The following is a 12,455-nucleotide window of genomic DNA, read 5'->3' as shown; positions in this document are numbered from 1 at the left end:
ACTAAAGTAGTTCTTTAAGCTGAACATTTAAGATGAGTTCTGAGTTGGCTGACTATGAAAAAGTGGATGTTTATGTCAATTCATAATTCAAACTTTGCAAAAGGCGGCATCCTAGAATATCTAGACAAAATACTACATTTCTCTGACATCATGTATAAGTTTCTGTTAACTTTCCAAACTAAGTCTGCAGCAATACCATTGCTGTTAGCTTACAGCCAATCATATGTGTATTTTTACATATTCTTTACAAGGCCAAAAATAGGATAGCAATTTAGAGATGGGACTTCAATTCCTTCAAAACATGATTTATTTCAAACTAGTGGAAAGAAAACAAACTAAAAAAAACAGACATATATACATGTGTGTTTCCAAAATACCATAAATTTTGTTGTCTGAATTAATGTAATAAATTGGGGAGTATCAAGGAAATGTCTGTTATATCAGATTTTTTTTCCCACTTAGAAATGGCTTCCAGTGAGTGGTGTGAAGAGTAAAACGGCACAAAGATTTACAGTTCATATTTTTGAAATACGTGTTTTTGGGGGTGGGGGTTTTGGACAGACAGAAATCTCCATTTCAGAGGTAAGACAAACACCATCCTTTCCAACTTTATTCACATCTACATTCTGTTAAAACAATTTCAAACAGTCTACGGTTAGACACCTTTGCCATTAGTGTGTCAACAAAACAACAAAATTGACAACAAGTTCATTGTTTGAGCAGATTTCTCTTCAGGAAATGCAAGTTAATAAGGAAAAATCAATCTGATAACCTGCCTGCACAATTACACACAATTCAGAAAAACTTGTAATAAAACTTTTGGCAGTTTTGACTTATTTTGAGGAGATTTCATTGTGACATTAAAATTGTACTCGTCTCAAAACTTTCTTACCTTTCGGCTTCTCCATGTGGCTCCAAAATTTGTTGTGGTAGCAGATATTACACTATTTTAAAGTTAAACTTAAAGTCAACAGATTTTAGTAAACTGGTTTGTTAGAGAACAAGTTAAATGGCACCTGGCTAAGCTGGGTTACCTGTTTGAGCTGAGGATAGCTAGCATTAACTTTAGCTATTTGCTAACAACAACTAATTAGTAAATAAGCAGCATCAAGTTTTCAAATGATCTTAAACAGCTATAGGTAAACAGGTGTTGGAAAAAATCTTCCAGCTCACTCGCAGTATTACTTTCATCTGCATAACTTACCATGGCGGTGTCCTTCAGTTAAAACGTGTAAAATGTTTAAGTCTGACAGAGACCTTCATTGCAGTCCCACCACTTCATTACTCTGTCAAGGACTCACTGGCCTTTTATCAGCCGTGGGTCCAAAGGGCACAGAGCCTTTCCAAGAAGCCCGGAGGAGCTCATGACCTCCTCCTTCAAATGCAATCAGGACTCTTTCAGCTCTGAAGCAAACAAGGTGCGGAGGTCCTGGTGAGATCATTCTTCACTAGATTTAGACAAGATTTACTTTACCTCTGGAAGTGCACCAGTGCTTTATCACGTCTTTATGAGACACTTTGAGAGAACACACTTCAAGATTAAGGGGTGGTAACAAGTATTGAAAATGGTTTTATTGCCACTAAAAACTACCAAAAAATAAGTCAATTGCATGGAAAGTACCCTTAAAGCATTAAGAGTTAGTCACCCTTAGAGTCACTAACTCTGGGACAAGTTGCATCAAATTGGTCATGAGAAAGTAGTGACAGCTATGTGATGATGAATCGCATAGAGGCATTTATGTTTGAAAGCCACCATTCAGCTAAAAGGTTGCAGGACAAGGATTTAGCATAAAAGAGAAGGTAGCTGTCTGCCTGACATACTGTACATACAAGCTGTTGAATGACTATGGATAGGAATGGCTTCATATGTTTTATGTTTACGACTATAAAATGTCACCAGAATACTGCTGATTTATTTAACTATCATCATACACTTTCCCAAGGCACCCTCATAACCCGCTTTGGGACATCCAGTTGTTCCACCGCAAATGGGTGCATTTAAAGGAACCTTAATGTGCTTCTAATGCGTCTATCTGCTTAGGAGCATCACACCGTCCTTAGGTTTACTTGAAGACAACAAGAGGACTTGGACCTGTTATCTTCAGGTCTCCATGGCATCTGAAGACGAGCCACTAGCTTTTGACCTCTCTTTTGTTTTGGAACAGTCACGGTCATCCCCTAGCAGGGAAAGGTCAAGTTCAGGTAGGGGGACCCTCCAATACTGAAAGGAATTATAAGTGCAGTCTTCCTGTGTCTGAAAGGGAGGAGCAATACAGAAAAGTGAGTATGCAAAACAACCCAAATCCTAATATGTTGCAACAGCTACACTAAAATCAAAACTGGATAAATATATATATATGAATAACAATAATAAAAAATGAAAAAAGATAAGATACTATTTTCCCACAAGCACCGACACATATTGCTGGTTTATTAGATGAATAAATAGGAAATCATGACATCTAGTGGGCATTTACTCTCATTACATCAGAAATTAATTTCCATGGGCAGTAAACGGAACAGCCCCCACATCTTTAGGTTCTGAAAACCTCTCAATCATACCATGTTGTCAACAACTTACTTTATCATTCACTGTAGGGATAACCGTCGCTGAACCAAGGCTGCCCTCCCGAGGTCGTTTCTTGCTTGTGACGGTAACGGAGATGCGACGGTCATGGAAACTTCCAGAAATCGGCACCGTCAAAACATTTGCTGTATGCTCCATGGAGTCACAGAGAGCTCTCCTAAGACAAGGATCTGTGTGCTCTGGTTTCTCTTGGTCTTCGAAATAGTAGGGCCTCTTCCTGCAGCGACTTCCCAACAACGCCAGCAGGGACGGCGGACTCACACCCCCGGTCGGGGCCATGCTCCTCGGCTGCATGTTACCACTGCAAAGTGAACGGCAGTATCTTTTAGGGGGAGAGTCGTGAAGCAGAGTGTCCTCGGCGCGTCTCTTGGCCATAAATTTTAGATCTATCAGAGCAGCAACAACAAAAACATGTATCACTTACGGGCTTTTCCCACCTAGATGTTGAACACTGATACGTTTAGCCTCAGTCGCAAAAATATTTGCACCGGAAATGAAATCATTGCGAGTTTGCACGAAGAACCAATCAGAGTAGAGAACAGATGTCTTGGACCCGCCCACAGCCTCTACTCTTCCTGTGGCCGGCACATTCACACTGCCCCATGCTTTCCCTCTGCGTTTTAAATGATTACATTTGTTTCCTGCGTCAAACTGTAACTTTATAACAAGTTGTTGATATAATACGGCAAACCAAAAGAGACCCATATATTCAAAATGTCTGGCTTTATTCCAAAATTATGACCAGCTTTACAACAACTTGCTCCTGAAAGGTCTGAGTGACAGGTGAAAACAAGCAGATGGGATTATTGGCACCAAGAAAAAATAAATAGATTTCAAACTGTTCTGTCACACACACACACAAACTTTCTGGGAGGGGAAGTTAATAAAGATGAAAATGAATGAGACCGGCGGGCATAACAGATAAAAGAGTTGAAACCTTTGTGGTTTTGGAGATAACATACATACTATTAAAACACGTAAACGTAAACTGATTCTTCTCCAAACAAAAGACCAAGAGATGGTAAGTCAGTACACTTGTTTCAGAAGTGACTGAACAGTTCTGCAATGCTTCATACTACATTCTACATTTTTTAACCATTTTCATGAGACCGGCCTGTCCCACATGAGTCCTGTGGAGTTGAGCAAATTATTCATCAGAGACAGCCTAAAAAATATTTTCACAAAAAAAAGAAAGAAAAATATGTCCATTTACAATTTTCCATAATTTTGTGTCCATATCTTTCATTTTGTCAACTTAATCTCCAATTCCATTTAGTGGTTGTGCTGTTCTAGGTTCACTAATTTAAATTGAAATGATTTCATGTCACGTCAGTCGGTCAGTGCCCTCTCGCCGTGGTGACTTAGCAGCTGGAGGAGAGTTTGGATGCTGGCTCTCGTCTTGACCATTAAAGTGCAGCTCTGCAGGTTTTCGTGCGACAAAGAAGACGCAGTCGTAAACGTATCTCAGCATAGAGCGGTCATTCTCTGTGTAGGTGCTCTGCATGGACTCTTTCTCCACCTGCAGGGGAAATATAAACACTGCTGTGCTACCGGAAGGGAGGACAAACATGATGTCATGAAGATGAAATTAAGCTCTTGTTTACCTCAATGATGAAGCCCAACTTTACCATCGCTGTCCTAATGTCTTCGTAGCTCAGTTCAATTGAGAGCTCATTGGCCATGTTCTCAAAGTGATACAGCAGTGGGCCTTAAAAATATCAAAGATTAAGATGAGTTTGACAAAAAAGTATTACTTTCAAACATCAGAATCAGAATCAGAATGCCTTTATTGTCATCATACGTGGTATAACGAAATTCAAAGCCACCAAAAACAGTGCAAAGAGTGCAAATATAAAAAATATAAAATATAAAAATATATAAGTAATGTAAAAAAAGGGAGGATGTAACATCTTTATGTTTAAAAGACTGTTTCAAGCTTAGATTCTACTGAATGAAAAGGAAATTGCAATCAATTTACTCCCTGCCCGTGGGACATTTTGGTGATAACAGGTTAAACATAGTTATTATTTCAACCGGACTCATTTTCCATTAATGTAGCTATCAGATGATCTAATCATGTTGTGACCTCCAAGTGTTCATGATCATTTTTTGCTCTCACTCCACTGAGGAGATTGAAATTTACCAACAGTAAGTTTTTTCAAATGATTCATCTCTATTACGACTAAAAATAAAAACTGAAATCAGCCATGAAACCAATCATTTTGAAATCTACATTAAGGCTCTACATCAGCAACAAATTTTACACAATTTATGTAAAACTCAAAAAGCCGCAAGGAGTTTCAGTTTCTTTAACCCCAGCTACTATGGGTCTAGTGTGAAAACTTCACTTAAAAGGTAGGGTAGGAGATCCTGGATTTTGAGTCCAGCGAAGCTGCATTTTGAAAATACACAGGTAAAAAGTCCCAACCCTTTTCTTCACTTTCCCCCCGAAGCCACGCCTCTAGAGTACATGAACGTGCACGAGCACGAAGATGCACGAGCGCTGTTCTGACAGCAAGCATCGATCGTTGCCGTATTTAGTATTTAGTATATAGTATATGCTAACTATACGTTTAATAATGCTAGGTGCTAGCCAAGCTGGCTCTAGTTTAGCTTCCTGCCAAGCTTCTGGACGCGTGTAATTCGTTCACGAAGAAGGGTACGCGCACAGGGGGAAGGAGGGGGAGGGAGGAACAGATTGCAGTTTGATAGACGGCATCAGAATCCAATCATCGTTCAGTATGATTGGATAGTGTTTTTCCTAGATTGTACGTTCTAGAGGCCACTAAAACTTTTCATTTTTGTGTCAAAACGTTTAATTAATTGGTTGCAATGGGGGTGTGAAGAGTATTTCAAGCAATATATAAAAAAAAATGCTCCAGAAAAAGAACCCCTACCCCGCCTTTAAGTCAATTTAATTCGTGTTTGATAGTCATAGACAGCATTTTGATTGTTAATAGAGTTTAAAAACATCTAATTTATTTTCCCAACTGAAGCTGACTCACCCAGATTGATCCACACTCCTCCAGGCTTGAGAATCTTCCAGATAGTGTCCACGTACTCTAAGACATTATGAGCTGTGTCGATAAAGAAGCAGGTTGCCACACAGTCCCAGGACTCTGGTATGAGCACACAAAATAAAATGCTTGGTGATCAATAATTCACAATTTACCAAAACACAATACCCAAAAATGTCAATTTTATTTGAATCATTAAATATGTACTTTTTAGAGAAATTACAATGGTATATACTCTTAATTTAATTATTTAACATCTTCCTCCAGTTGTTTACAAAATTTGACTGCATCACTTTGGCTATAACATACCCGAGTCTGTGTAAACCTCCACAAAGTCCCCTGCGACCATGGAGAAGTCTGAATCGAATGGAAGGCTTTGAGGATTGACGTCGGGAAATCTGATTGGTCGTGTTTGGTCGCAGGATCTCTTGTTGTTGCTGAACTGGTGGATCCAGGGGTACAGGGTCAGAGCGTTCACCTTTTCACACCTGAACAGAGAAGTCCAAAATCATGAACAAAGGTTTAAGGAAGTGGTACTTTTCAAAGCATGAAGTCAGAGTTATACCGCTAAATAAAAGCCCCAGGAGTGTTAATGCTTGTGTATGTGTTACCTATTGAGAACAAAGTTTGAGGAGAAGAGCATGAAGAAACTCCATTCGTTGCCCTGACACGTGTAACCCAGCTGAGCAATCTCCCAGGCGAGACGACCAAGTCCCGCACCCGGAACCAATACGCTCACCTTAGACACATCACTGATATAATAAAATGCACAAAATGCACATATCACATAGAAAACACTGAGTAAGTTATACAAACATTTCTAATAACTGATGGTCTGAAGCCATAGTACAACATAGACGTGTTGGTGTGTATTACAATGTAAGTTGTTACATTTTGCATGTTTTGTAAGTGTGCCATGTGCAATTCCTACTATTGGTCACAGGGGAAGAGTCTTTCGATCTCTTGGATGATGGGCTTGTAGCAGGAGTCCCTCTCAGCTTGGCCCGTCTCACTCCAGTCTCTGACAAACTGCTTAATGGTGGACTTAAGTTTGTCCATGTCAAATGTAGTAGACGGATGTGCCTTCCTCGGATCCTTCTCCTAAAATAACCAAGATGGACATATCTGCACAAAATCTTCAGGAAAAGTATGGTGAATAAATAACATCATTACAAAAGGTGTCAATTGGCAGGGCTGGATCTGTGCGTCTGCACCTCGTTTAAATCAACTCTTACCCATTCACCGTACTCTACGTTCTCAAACATGTGGAGGCTGTTGTCAACAATGGCCTGCAGAACCTCCTGGTTGTGGTCAGCACAATGACTAATCCGGGCCAGGTTGTACAAAACACCTGGCACCAAATTCTGGTGGTGTTGCGAAAGGCTCCGGAACTGACGCTCAGCACGCTTGACCTGTTCCTGGACATGGACCCTGATGGGAGGAAAAACACGAGACCAAGCGTTGGCAAACGGAGCTGCTGCCTAATAATGTTACATCTTGCCCACTGGTTCTTTTAATTTCTACATTATTTACGATCTCTGTTCTATCGTGTAGATGAATCATTGTAACAGGACGAGCGCGAGAATGTGTGAACCATATGAGGTAAGATATTTTAAAGACTCAGAAAACTGGCAGATACCTCCCGCAGTATGCTGTTTAGTACAAGTTTAATTTCATGCGTGAACCAAAAGCCATTGCCAAAATAAGAACCCCAGTTTTTTTTTTCTTTCAAACCTCTGTTCTCTGAGGTGTTACGGTGCTAACAGCATCGTTTATTCACACAAACTGTTGTTGTATTTCACGTACGTTACAATTTTACGTCTACCTGTAAAACCTAAAAGCATCAATTATTCTCCAAAAGTGCTGCCTTTCCAGTTTGGCCTCCTCCTCCGGGCTGCATTTTATTCTTTCTCTTTTAAAACAAGATCCACCCTGCGTATCATCTCTTGCTGTTTCGGCCATGTCTGAAAGAAACTTACAGCCATCCAATCAAAACGCGACATATTTCTTCTTCTTGAGATGTGCCGCATTGAGCAGTTTAGACTCCGGAAGGTATTCACCGCCCCCTATAGTTAAATGGTGATACTGCGGTTAGTTTATGTGATATCAACCGAATGTTATCAGTGGAAAAGTAAATATACAGTCGATCATGGACACAATTGTTTACACAAATTATGTGGACATTTGTCTATTTTAAATAACCACCTGTTGTCTACTAGCTCTCAGGCATAAAATAATTTGAAATTATTTTGAAGTTGTAGCTCAGATTGACTAACAGCATTCTCAGTTAGTCAGTTTCTCATCCAACCACAGACAGTACACATACAGCAAATGCGGTTTGATTTTAACTGCAGAAGCCTCAATGTATAACTAATTAGAACTACCACTACTCTTAAAAGAGCAAAAAACAAACTATTTGTGGCCAGAGTTGACTGAAATTAGGTTCAACCACCTTTTTATCTATTTTTACCTATGAGGTAAAAAAAAAAATAGCAACATATGACCTCACTAACGGATTGTGCAGCTCATAACCTCTGCTGGGCAAAGCTTTTATGTTTAAGTTAATTACCTACTTTGGCATTTAGTTTGTAGTCAGATAATCAGTAAAATAATAATTTAAGAAATAAAAGAGTTTGTGTCATATCTATTGAAAGCAATATCATATAGGTTTTTTTTCTTCTCCTGCTAGGATATGTTTATCTCCAAGAAAATCACTCGCACACTGTTATACACATAGTGTTTCAGTCAAAGGCTGAACTCTACAGTCCCCAACATTATAGTATTTGTTAAAACAGATTACCTTGGTTATTATTAATGGGAATTCTTTCGCCTTTGTGCTTATGTGCATGTAGTCACAACAACGCAAAACACCACACAAGAAAGACGTTTCTTTGTATTTAATGAGTATAGCAGCCTTGCTTGCACACAAAGTGCCTCCTCCTTCAGATGTTTGGGTTGACAATCTTGCCCATGAAAAGCAGGTTTTCTGTGTTGCGTTCAGTGATGATCACCATGAAAGGACGGTTGAACTTCAAGACTGGGACTAGGCGCAAGGACATCAATGTGATTCCAATGCCTGTAGCAGCTGCAGCCGTGGCTCCAGCCTCATCAACATCCAGGGTAGCTTGCTGAACAACCTTACAGCACAGTGGAGACAGAGTGAGCAGAATGTAGACAGAATTTAGGGAAAGAAATGTCTGTTGAGCTCCATGTATTCTCTGCACTTACATCTGAGACTACCAGTTTTCCCAACTCTGAAATGCCACTCAGATCTGCACGATCACCAAACATGTCTGTCATTCCCATTTCAGTCAGCACATCATTCAGTTTGTAGGAAGTCTTGATGGAGAACTTTGGAACGTATATGTCATAATTCCTACAAATCGAGGAACACAAAATATTTATTTTCGTAGCATGGATCTAACAAGACAAAGTAAAGACTTTAAGGATAACTTTACTTTGAATTCTCCTAACCTCAACTTCATCCACTTCAACCATTTGGTGACATAAAATGGGCTGATAACATTCTCCAGTGTTGCCATGTCACCAGGCAACATCAGAAGCATGGAATAGGAGTTGTTGAACGGGAGGTGGAGGACTGTTGTGTTAATTGCTTGGTCATAGTAAGTATCAAAAATGTCTTCCTTATTCATCATCTGGACTGGAACCTGGAAAATGTCAAATTAAATGACCTTAATTGGAAAATAAACACAGCAGGAGAATTCATATAATGAAATATTATTGTAACAATTGTTTAAAAAAAGGCATTTAACCTTGTTGTTTCCCTCCACAGTGAACATGTCCTCCTTAGTCATGTCAGAATCAAATGGACTTGCCCACTTTCCTGTTTGATGGCGATGAGTATAAATAAGATATCTTACAGCTGATACAATAAACTTAAATATGCAAACTCAGATTGAAATTTAAAGCAACCACTTCTTATCCTATGTGACCTTTTTACCTTTGTAGTAGATGTAACTGAGAAGATACATGACTGTACTGGGATCTAGGCTGGAGACCAGCTTGTTTATCTTTCCATTGGTCTTATCTGCCACATACTTATTGATGGTATCGGCGCTGTCTGTTGTTTCAGTGAAGTTAACACTGAAGCCTTCGGCAAAATAGGACTGCTTCAAGACGTCCAGGAACTCGGGCTGTGGCTTAAAGCAGTTGTCCACGAACACAGCGGTGCCTTCACTGATGTCTTCATGAGACATTGTATTGGCCAGAAGTGTACGGAAGGCCTGGTTTACATCTGTTTGAGTAAGTTGGGAGTTGTTGAAACCCAGACCACTGAAAAGCTGTTGGTGGGTCTCCCCCCTTGCCCCTACAGACAAGGCAGCCAAGGCAACAGACAAACTCACTGGAGAGTAGAAAATGTTTTTGCCTTGGGAGTCAGCATGAGCTGCTAGCCTCCTGTACAGACTGTAGGCAAACTCTTTGTTTCCTGAGGTCACCAATGAGACGACGTTGTCGCTGTCCACAGCAGTGTTTTGGGCTTCCACGGCATGTCCTTCATGGGGATAGCCTGTCAAGACGTAGACCACCACCGATACAATCCAGAAAACCACAGCTGCACGCATCATGGTGAACTGAGACAAGGGTTCAAAAGTGCAACATTGTTTATTTGGGTTACACAATGTTTGCAATTGCAGATACTCATGCAAAGATAGTTAAACTGCATGTGCTGCTCTAAAGGCCCTGAAACGTACTCGCTTAGCTTTATAAGTGCTATTTCTTAATGAACGTATCTGTCAAAGTTGAAACAGTTTCAATTATTCTCCATCAAATTTTCAGTATACATGTATGTCTCTTCTTTAGACGGAGTGATGTCAGGTACTTCCACACACAAACCAGGGTTTGCAGTTTTGTTTGCTTTCAATCATCTGTTTGAGTTTTGCACATGAAGCAGGTGAACGTAAATTTTAGACTTTACAATTGAAAGTAAAGCTTTTTCATTTTTTACTAATAATGATTTTAATTGTTGAATAAACACAGAAATATTTTATGTCCAGGAGAAAATTTGAATACTAAAGGAAAAGTTTCGGGAGCTTTGATTCTTAATTCCTGACATCACAACAACAGAGTCGTACTTCTAAGAGGATCAAATTAGAAAAGACAGCATTTGCATTTACAGATGTTACATGTTAATTATAACTTTGTGCAGGCAGAACACTTCCACATCATGTTGTACACAAAGTTAGTAGTTTTTCGTAAATGCTTTTAACCACTTACCTTCTTGTGCCTGCAGCTTAAAGTTTGTCTTCTCCACCACAGACTGGATGGAGAAAGATCTGCTATTTGTAAGAGTGATCAGTTGAACCTTGACTCTGTTTATTCTCTGTTCAAACCTCTTATTTGTTCAGCCTTTACATTTGCTGCGTGTAATAATCAATAGCTGACTAATCATGGCGTCAAACTGAGGATTTGATACAGGAAAAGCCAAGCAGCCATTGTTTGCTTTAGCTAGTGATGACTTCTGTCTCCGGTCAGCACTTTGTATCTTGCTATAACGAAAAGTTGAAACCCTTTTAATTCTTTGGTAATTTTTTTGTTATAAAGTCAAAAAAATAAGTAAAACCACTCTGTAAAAGGTCTGAAGTTATTTATTTTCATTTGTTATCATCATATCCATTTATTAATTTATGTATTTACTGCAACTTTAAGAATCCACAGCTTTAAAACAAAGATTTCCAGCTCTTTAATTAAAACAAATTTCTGTACTTGGGCAGTTTCAGGGTCAAATATCACAGTGGTGCAAAGAGCATGAAATTAGATTAAATTAGTATTTCAAACAGATTCACTATTTGAATTTGTTAGTTAAAAATGGTCTTTGGTCGGCTCCAATATAATACATCCCAGCGGTCACCTTTTACTTTAAAATTAGCGTTTAGAGTTTTGTGTTAAATTTTCTGTAAAAAGAAATCCTGCAAATAAATTAGGTCAAATTCCCTCTATAAGACATCATAATGAAACATTCCTAGTGAATCACTTAAATCAAAACAATCCCTTTTTATAATACAAAGTTATTGAATATGTACACATTTGAATGAATATCCACTGAAATTTGTATATAAACAAATTTATTTTACTGCTTCCTACTACTTTGTAAAAAGATGAATGATCTCAGAATTGTAACATGCATGGAAAATTAGAACAATTAGAAAAAACATTTTAGTTTTAAGCTGCTGTCAGTTTTTCCATTTTTGTTCCCCTGTTTCTATAAAATGCCATCAGACTTGGTATTATAAATATGTTATTGGGTTAATTTGACTAAAAGTTTCATTCTGTATTTCTTTTAGGGTAAAGATTGACCAATGCAGTGGACTTGCATGTAATCTAGCCTTTAATAAACAAGTGATTCATTCACTAAGACAATGGGCCTCATGCAAGAACATTTTCGTATTTTTATTCTAAATTTCTCTCACTTTTTTCGTAAGAAGGTCTCGTACGAACACACCACGTCAGATTCAACAAACGCTCTTATCTTGGGAAAAAGTGTGTAAACCACCTGCGTAAATGATGAATCCCACCTGTGCGTATCTAAGTTCACGTGCACGAGGATAGTAGATTTGCATACTCCACGCCCAAAATTATACCATATTCCTGTGCCAGGAAGTGTTGAGTGTTGAGTCATGAGAATGGCATCAAGGCACAAAAAGAACAACTTTACGGGCTCTGAGACTGAAGTTCTCCTTTCAGAGATCCAAAAAGGAAAATCTGTCATTTTTAGCGGTGTCAGCAGTGGAATTACGGGACCTGCTAATGTGAAGAAATGGGAAGCAATTACGAGTGCTGTTAATTCCAAATAAATGGTTTGATATGAAAATGGCTTAAAAAAACCGTCTTAC

At 38.9% G+C, this 12,455-nt stretch overlaps 3 protein-coding genes across 3 annotated transcripts; all 3 read right to left on the bottom strand.

The window, feature by feature from the left end:
- Positions 1 to 583: 583 nt before the first annotated feature.
- LOC142382560 (uncharacterized) lies at positions 584 to 3,092 on the bottom strand. The gene is made up of 2 exons (XM_075468578.1): positions 2,582 to 3,092; positions 584 to 2,254 (listed from the first exon to the last, which is right to left on the bottom strand). Exons 1-2 carry the CDS (start codon positions 2,960 to 2,962, stop codon positions 2,102 to 2,104), a joined length of 534 nt encoding a protein of 177 aa, XP_075324693.1. The 5' UTR covers positions 2,963 to 3,092; the 3' UTR covers positions 584 to 2,101.
- Positions 3,093 to 3,297: 205 nt separating this feature from the next.
- On the bottom strand, positions 3,298 to 7,577 carry carnmt1 (carnosine N-methyltransferase 1). The gene is made up of 8 exons (XM_075468577.1): positions 7,430 to 7,577; positions 6,840 to 7,035; positions 6,536 to 6,705; positions 6,216 to 6,356; positions 5,914 to 6,092; positions 5,593 to 5,706; positions 4,192 to 4,295; positions 3,298 to 4,106 (listed from the first exon to the last, which is right to left on the bottom strand). The coding sequence occupies exons 1-8, from the start codon at positions 7,564 to 7,566 to the stop codon at positions 3,912 to 3,914; spliced, it is 1,236 nt and encodes a 411-aa protein (XP_075324692.1). The 5' UTR covers positions 7,567 to 7,577; the 3' UTR covers positions 3,298 to 3,911.
- A 969-nt stretch (positions 7,578 to 8,546) lies between these two features.
- Positions 8,547 to 10,942, bottom strand: LOC142382993 (serpin A3-5-like). The gene is made up of 5 exons (XM_075469114.1): positions 9,566 to 10,942; positions 9,378 to 9,448; positions 9,079 to 9,272; positions 8,833 to 8,980; positions 8,547 to 8,741 (listed from the first exon to the last, which is right to left on the bottom strand). The coding sequence occupies exons 1-5, from the start codon at positions 10,188 to 10,190 to the stop codon at positions 8,547 to 8,549; spliced, it is 1,233 nt and encodes a 410-aa protein (XP_075325229.1). The 5' UTR covers positions 10,191 to 10,942.
- Positions 10,943 to 12,455: the final 1,513 nt, after the last annotated feature.

The sequence above is a fragment of the Odontesthes bonariensis genome, chromosome 6 (genome assembly GCF_027942865.1).
Source record: "Odontesthes bonariensis isolate fOdoBon6 chromosome 6, fOdoBon6.hap1, whole genome shotgun sequence".
In the NCBI taxonomy this organism is placed as follows: domain Eukaryota; kingdom Metazoa; phylum Chordata; class Actinopteri; order Atheriniformes; family Atherinopsidae; genus Odontesthes; species Odontesthes bonariensis.
The sequence above is the reverse complement of the archived record's forward strand: the minus strand, read 5'-3'. Positions and strand labels throughout refer to the sequence as shown.

Bases quoted from the DNA above. Each gene is read 5' to 3' on its own strand.
- LOC142382560 (XM_075468578.1), bottom strand. From the start codon at position 2,962: ATGGCCAAGAGACGCGCCGAGGACACTCTGCTTCACGACTCTCCCCCT. The intron at 2,255-2,581 runs GTAAGTTGTTGA...CCTCCCTTTCAG, and splicing joins TCCCTACAGTGAATGATAAA to ACACAGGAAGACTGCACTTA.
- carnmt1 (XM_075468577.1), bottom strand. From the start codon at position 7,566: ATGGCCGAAACAGCAAGAGATGATACGCAGGGTGGATCTTGTTTTAAA. The intron at 5,707-5,913 runs GTATGTTATAGC...TGCTCATACCAG, and splicing joins GGAGGTTTACACAGACTCGG to AGTCCTGGGACTGTGTGGCA. The intron at 4,296-5,592 runs GTGAGTCAGCTT...GATATTTTTAAG, and splicing joins AGGAGTGTGGATCAATCTGG to GCCCACTGCTGTATCACTTT.
- LOC142382993 (XM_075469114.1), bottom strand. From the start codon at position 10,190: ATGATGCGTGCAGCTGTGGTTTTCTGGATTGTATCGGTGGTGGTCTAC. The intron at 9,273-9,377 runs GTTAAATGCCTT...GACATTTTCCAG, and splicing joins CTGTGGAGGGAAACAACAAG to GTTCCAGTCCAGATGATGAA. The intron at 8,742-8,832 runs GTAAGTGCAGAG...CTGTGCTGTAAG, and splicing joins GAAAACTGGTAGTCTCAGAT to GTTGTTCAGCAAGCTACCCT.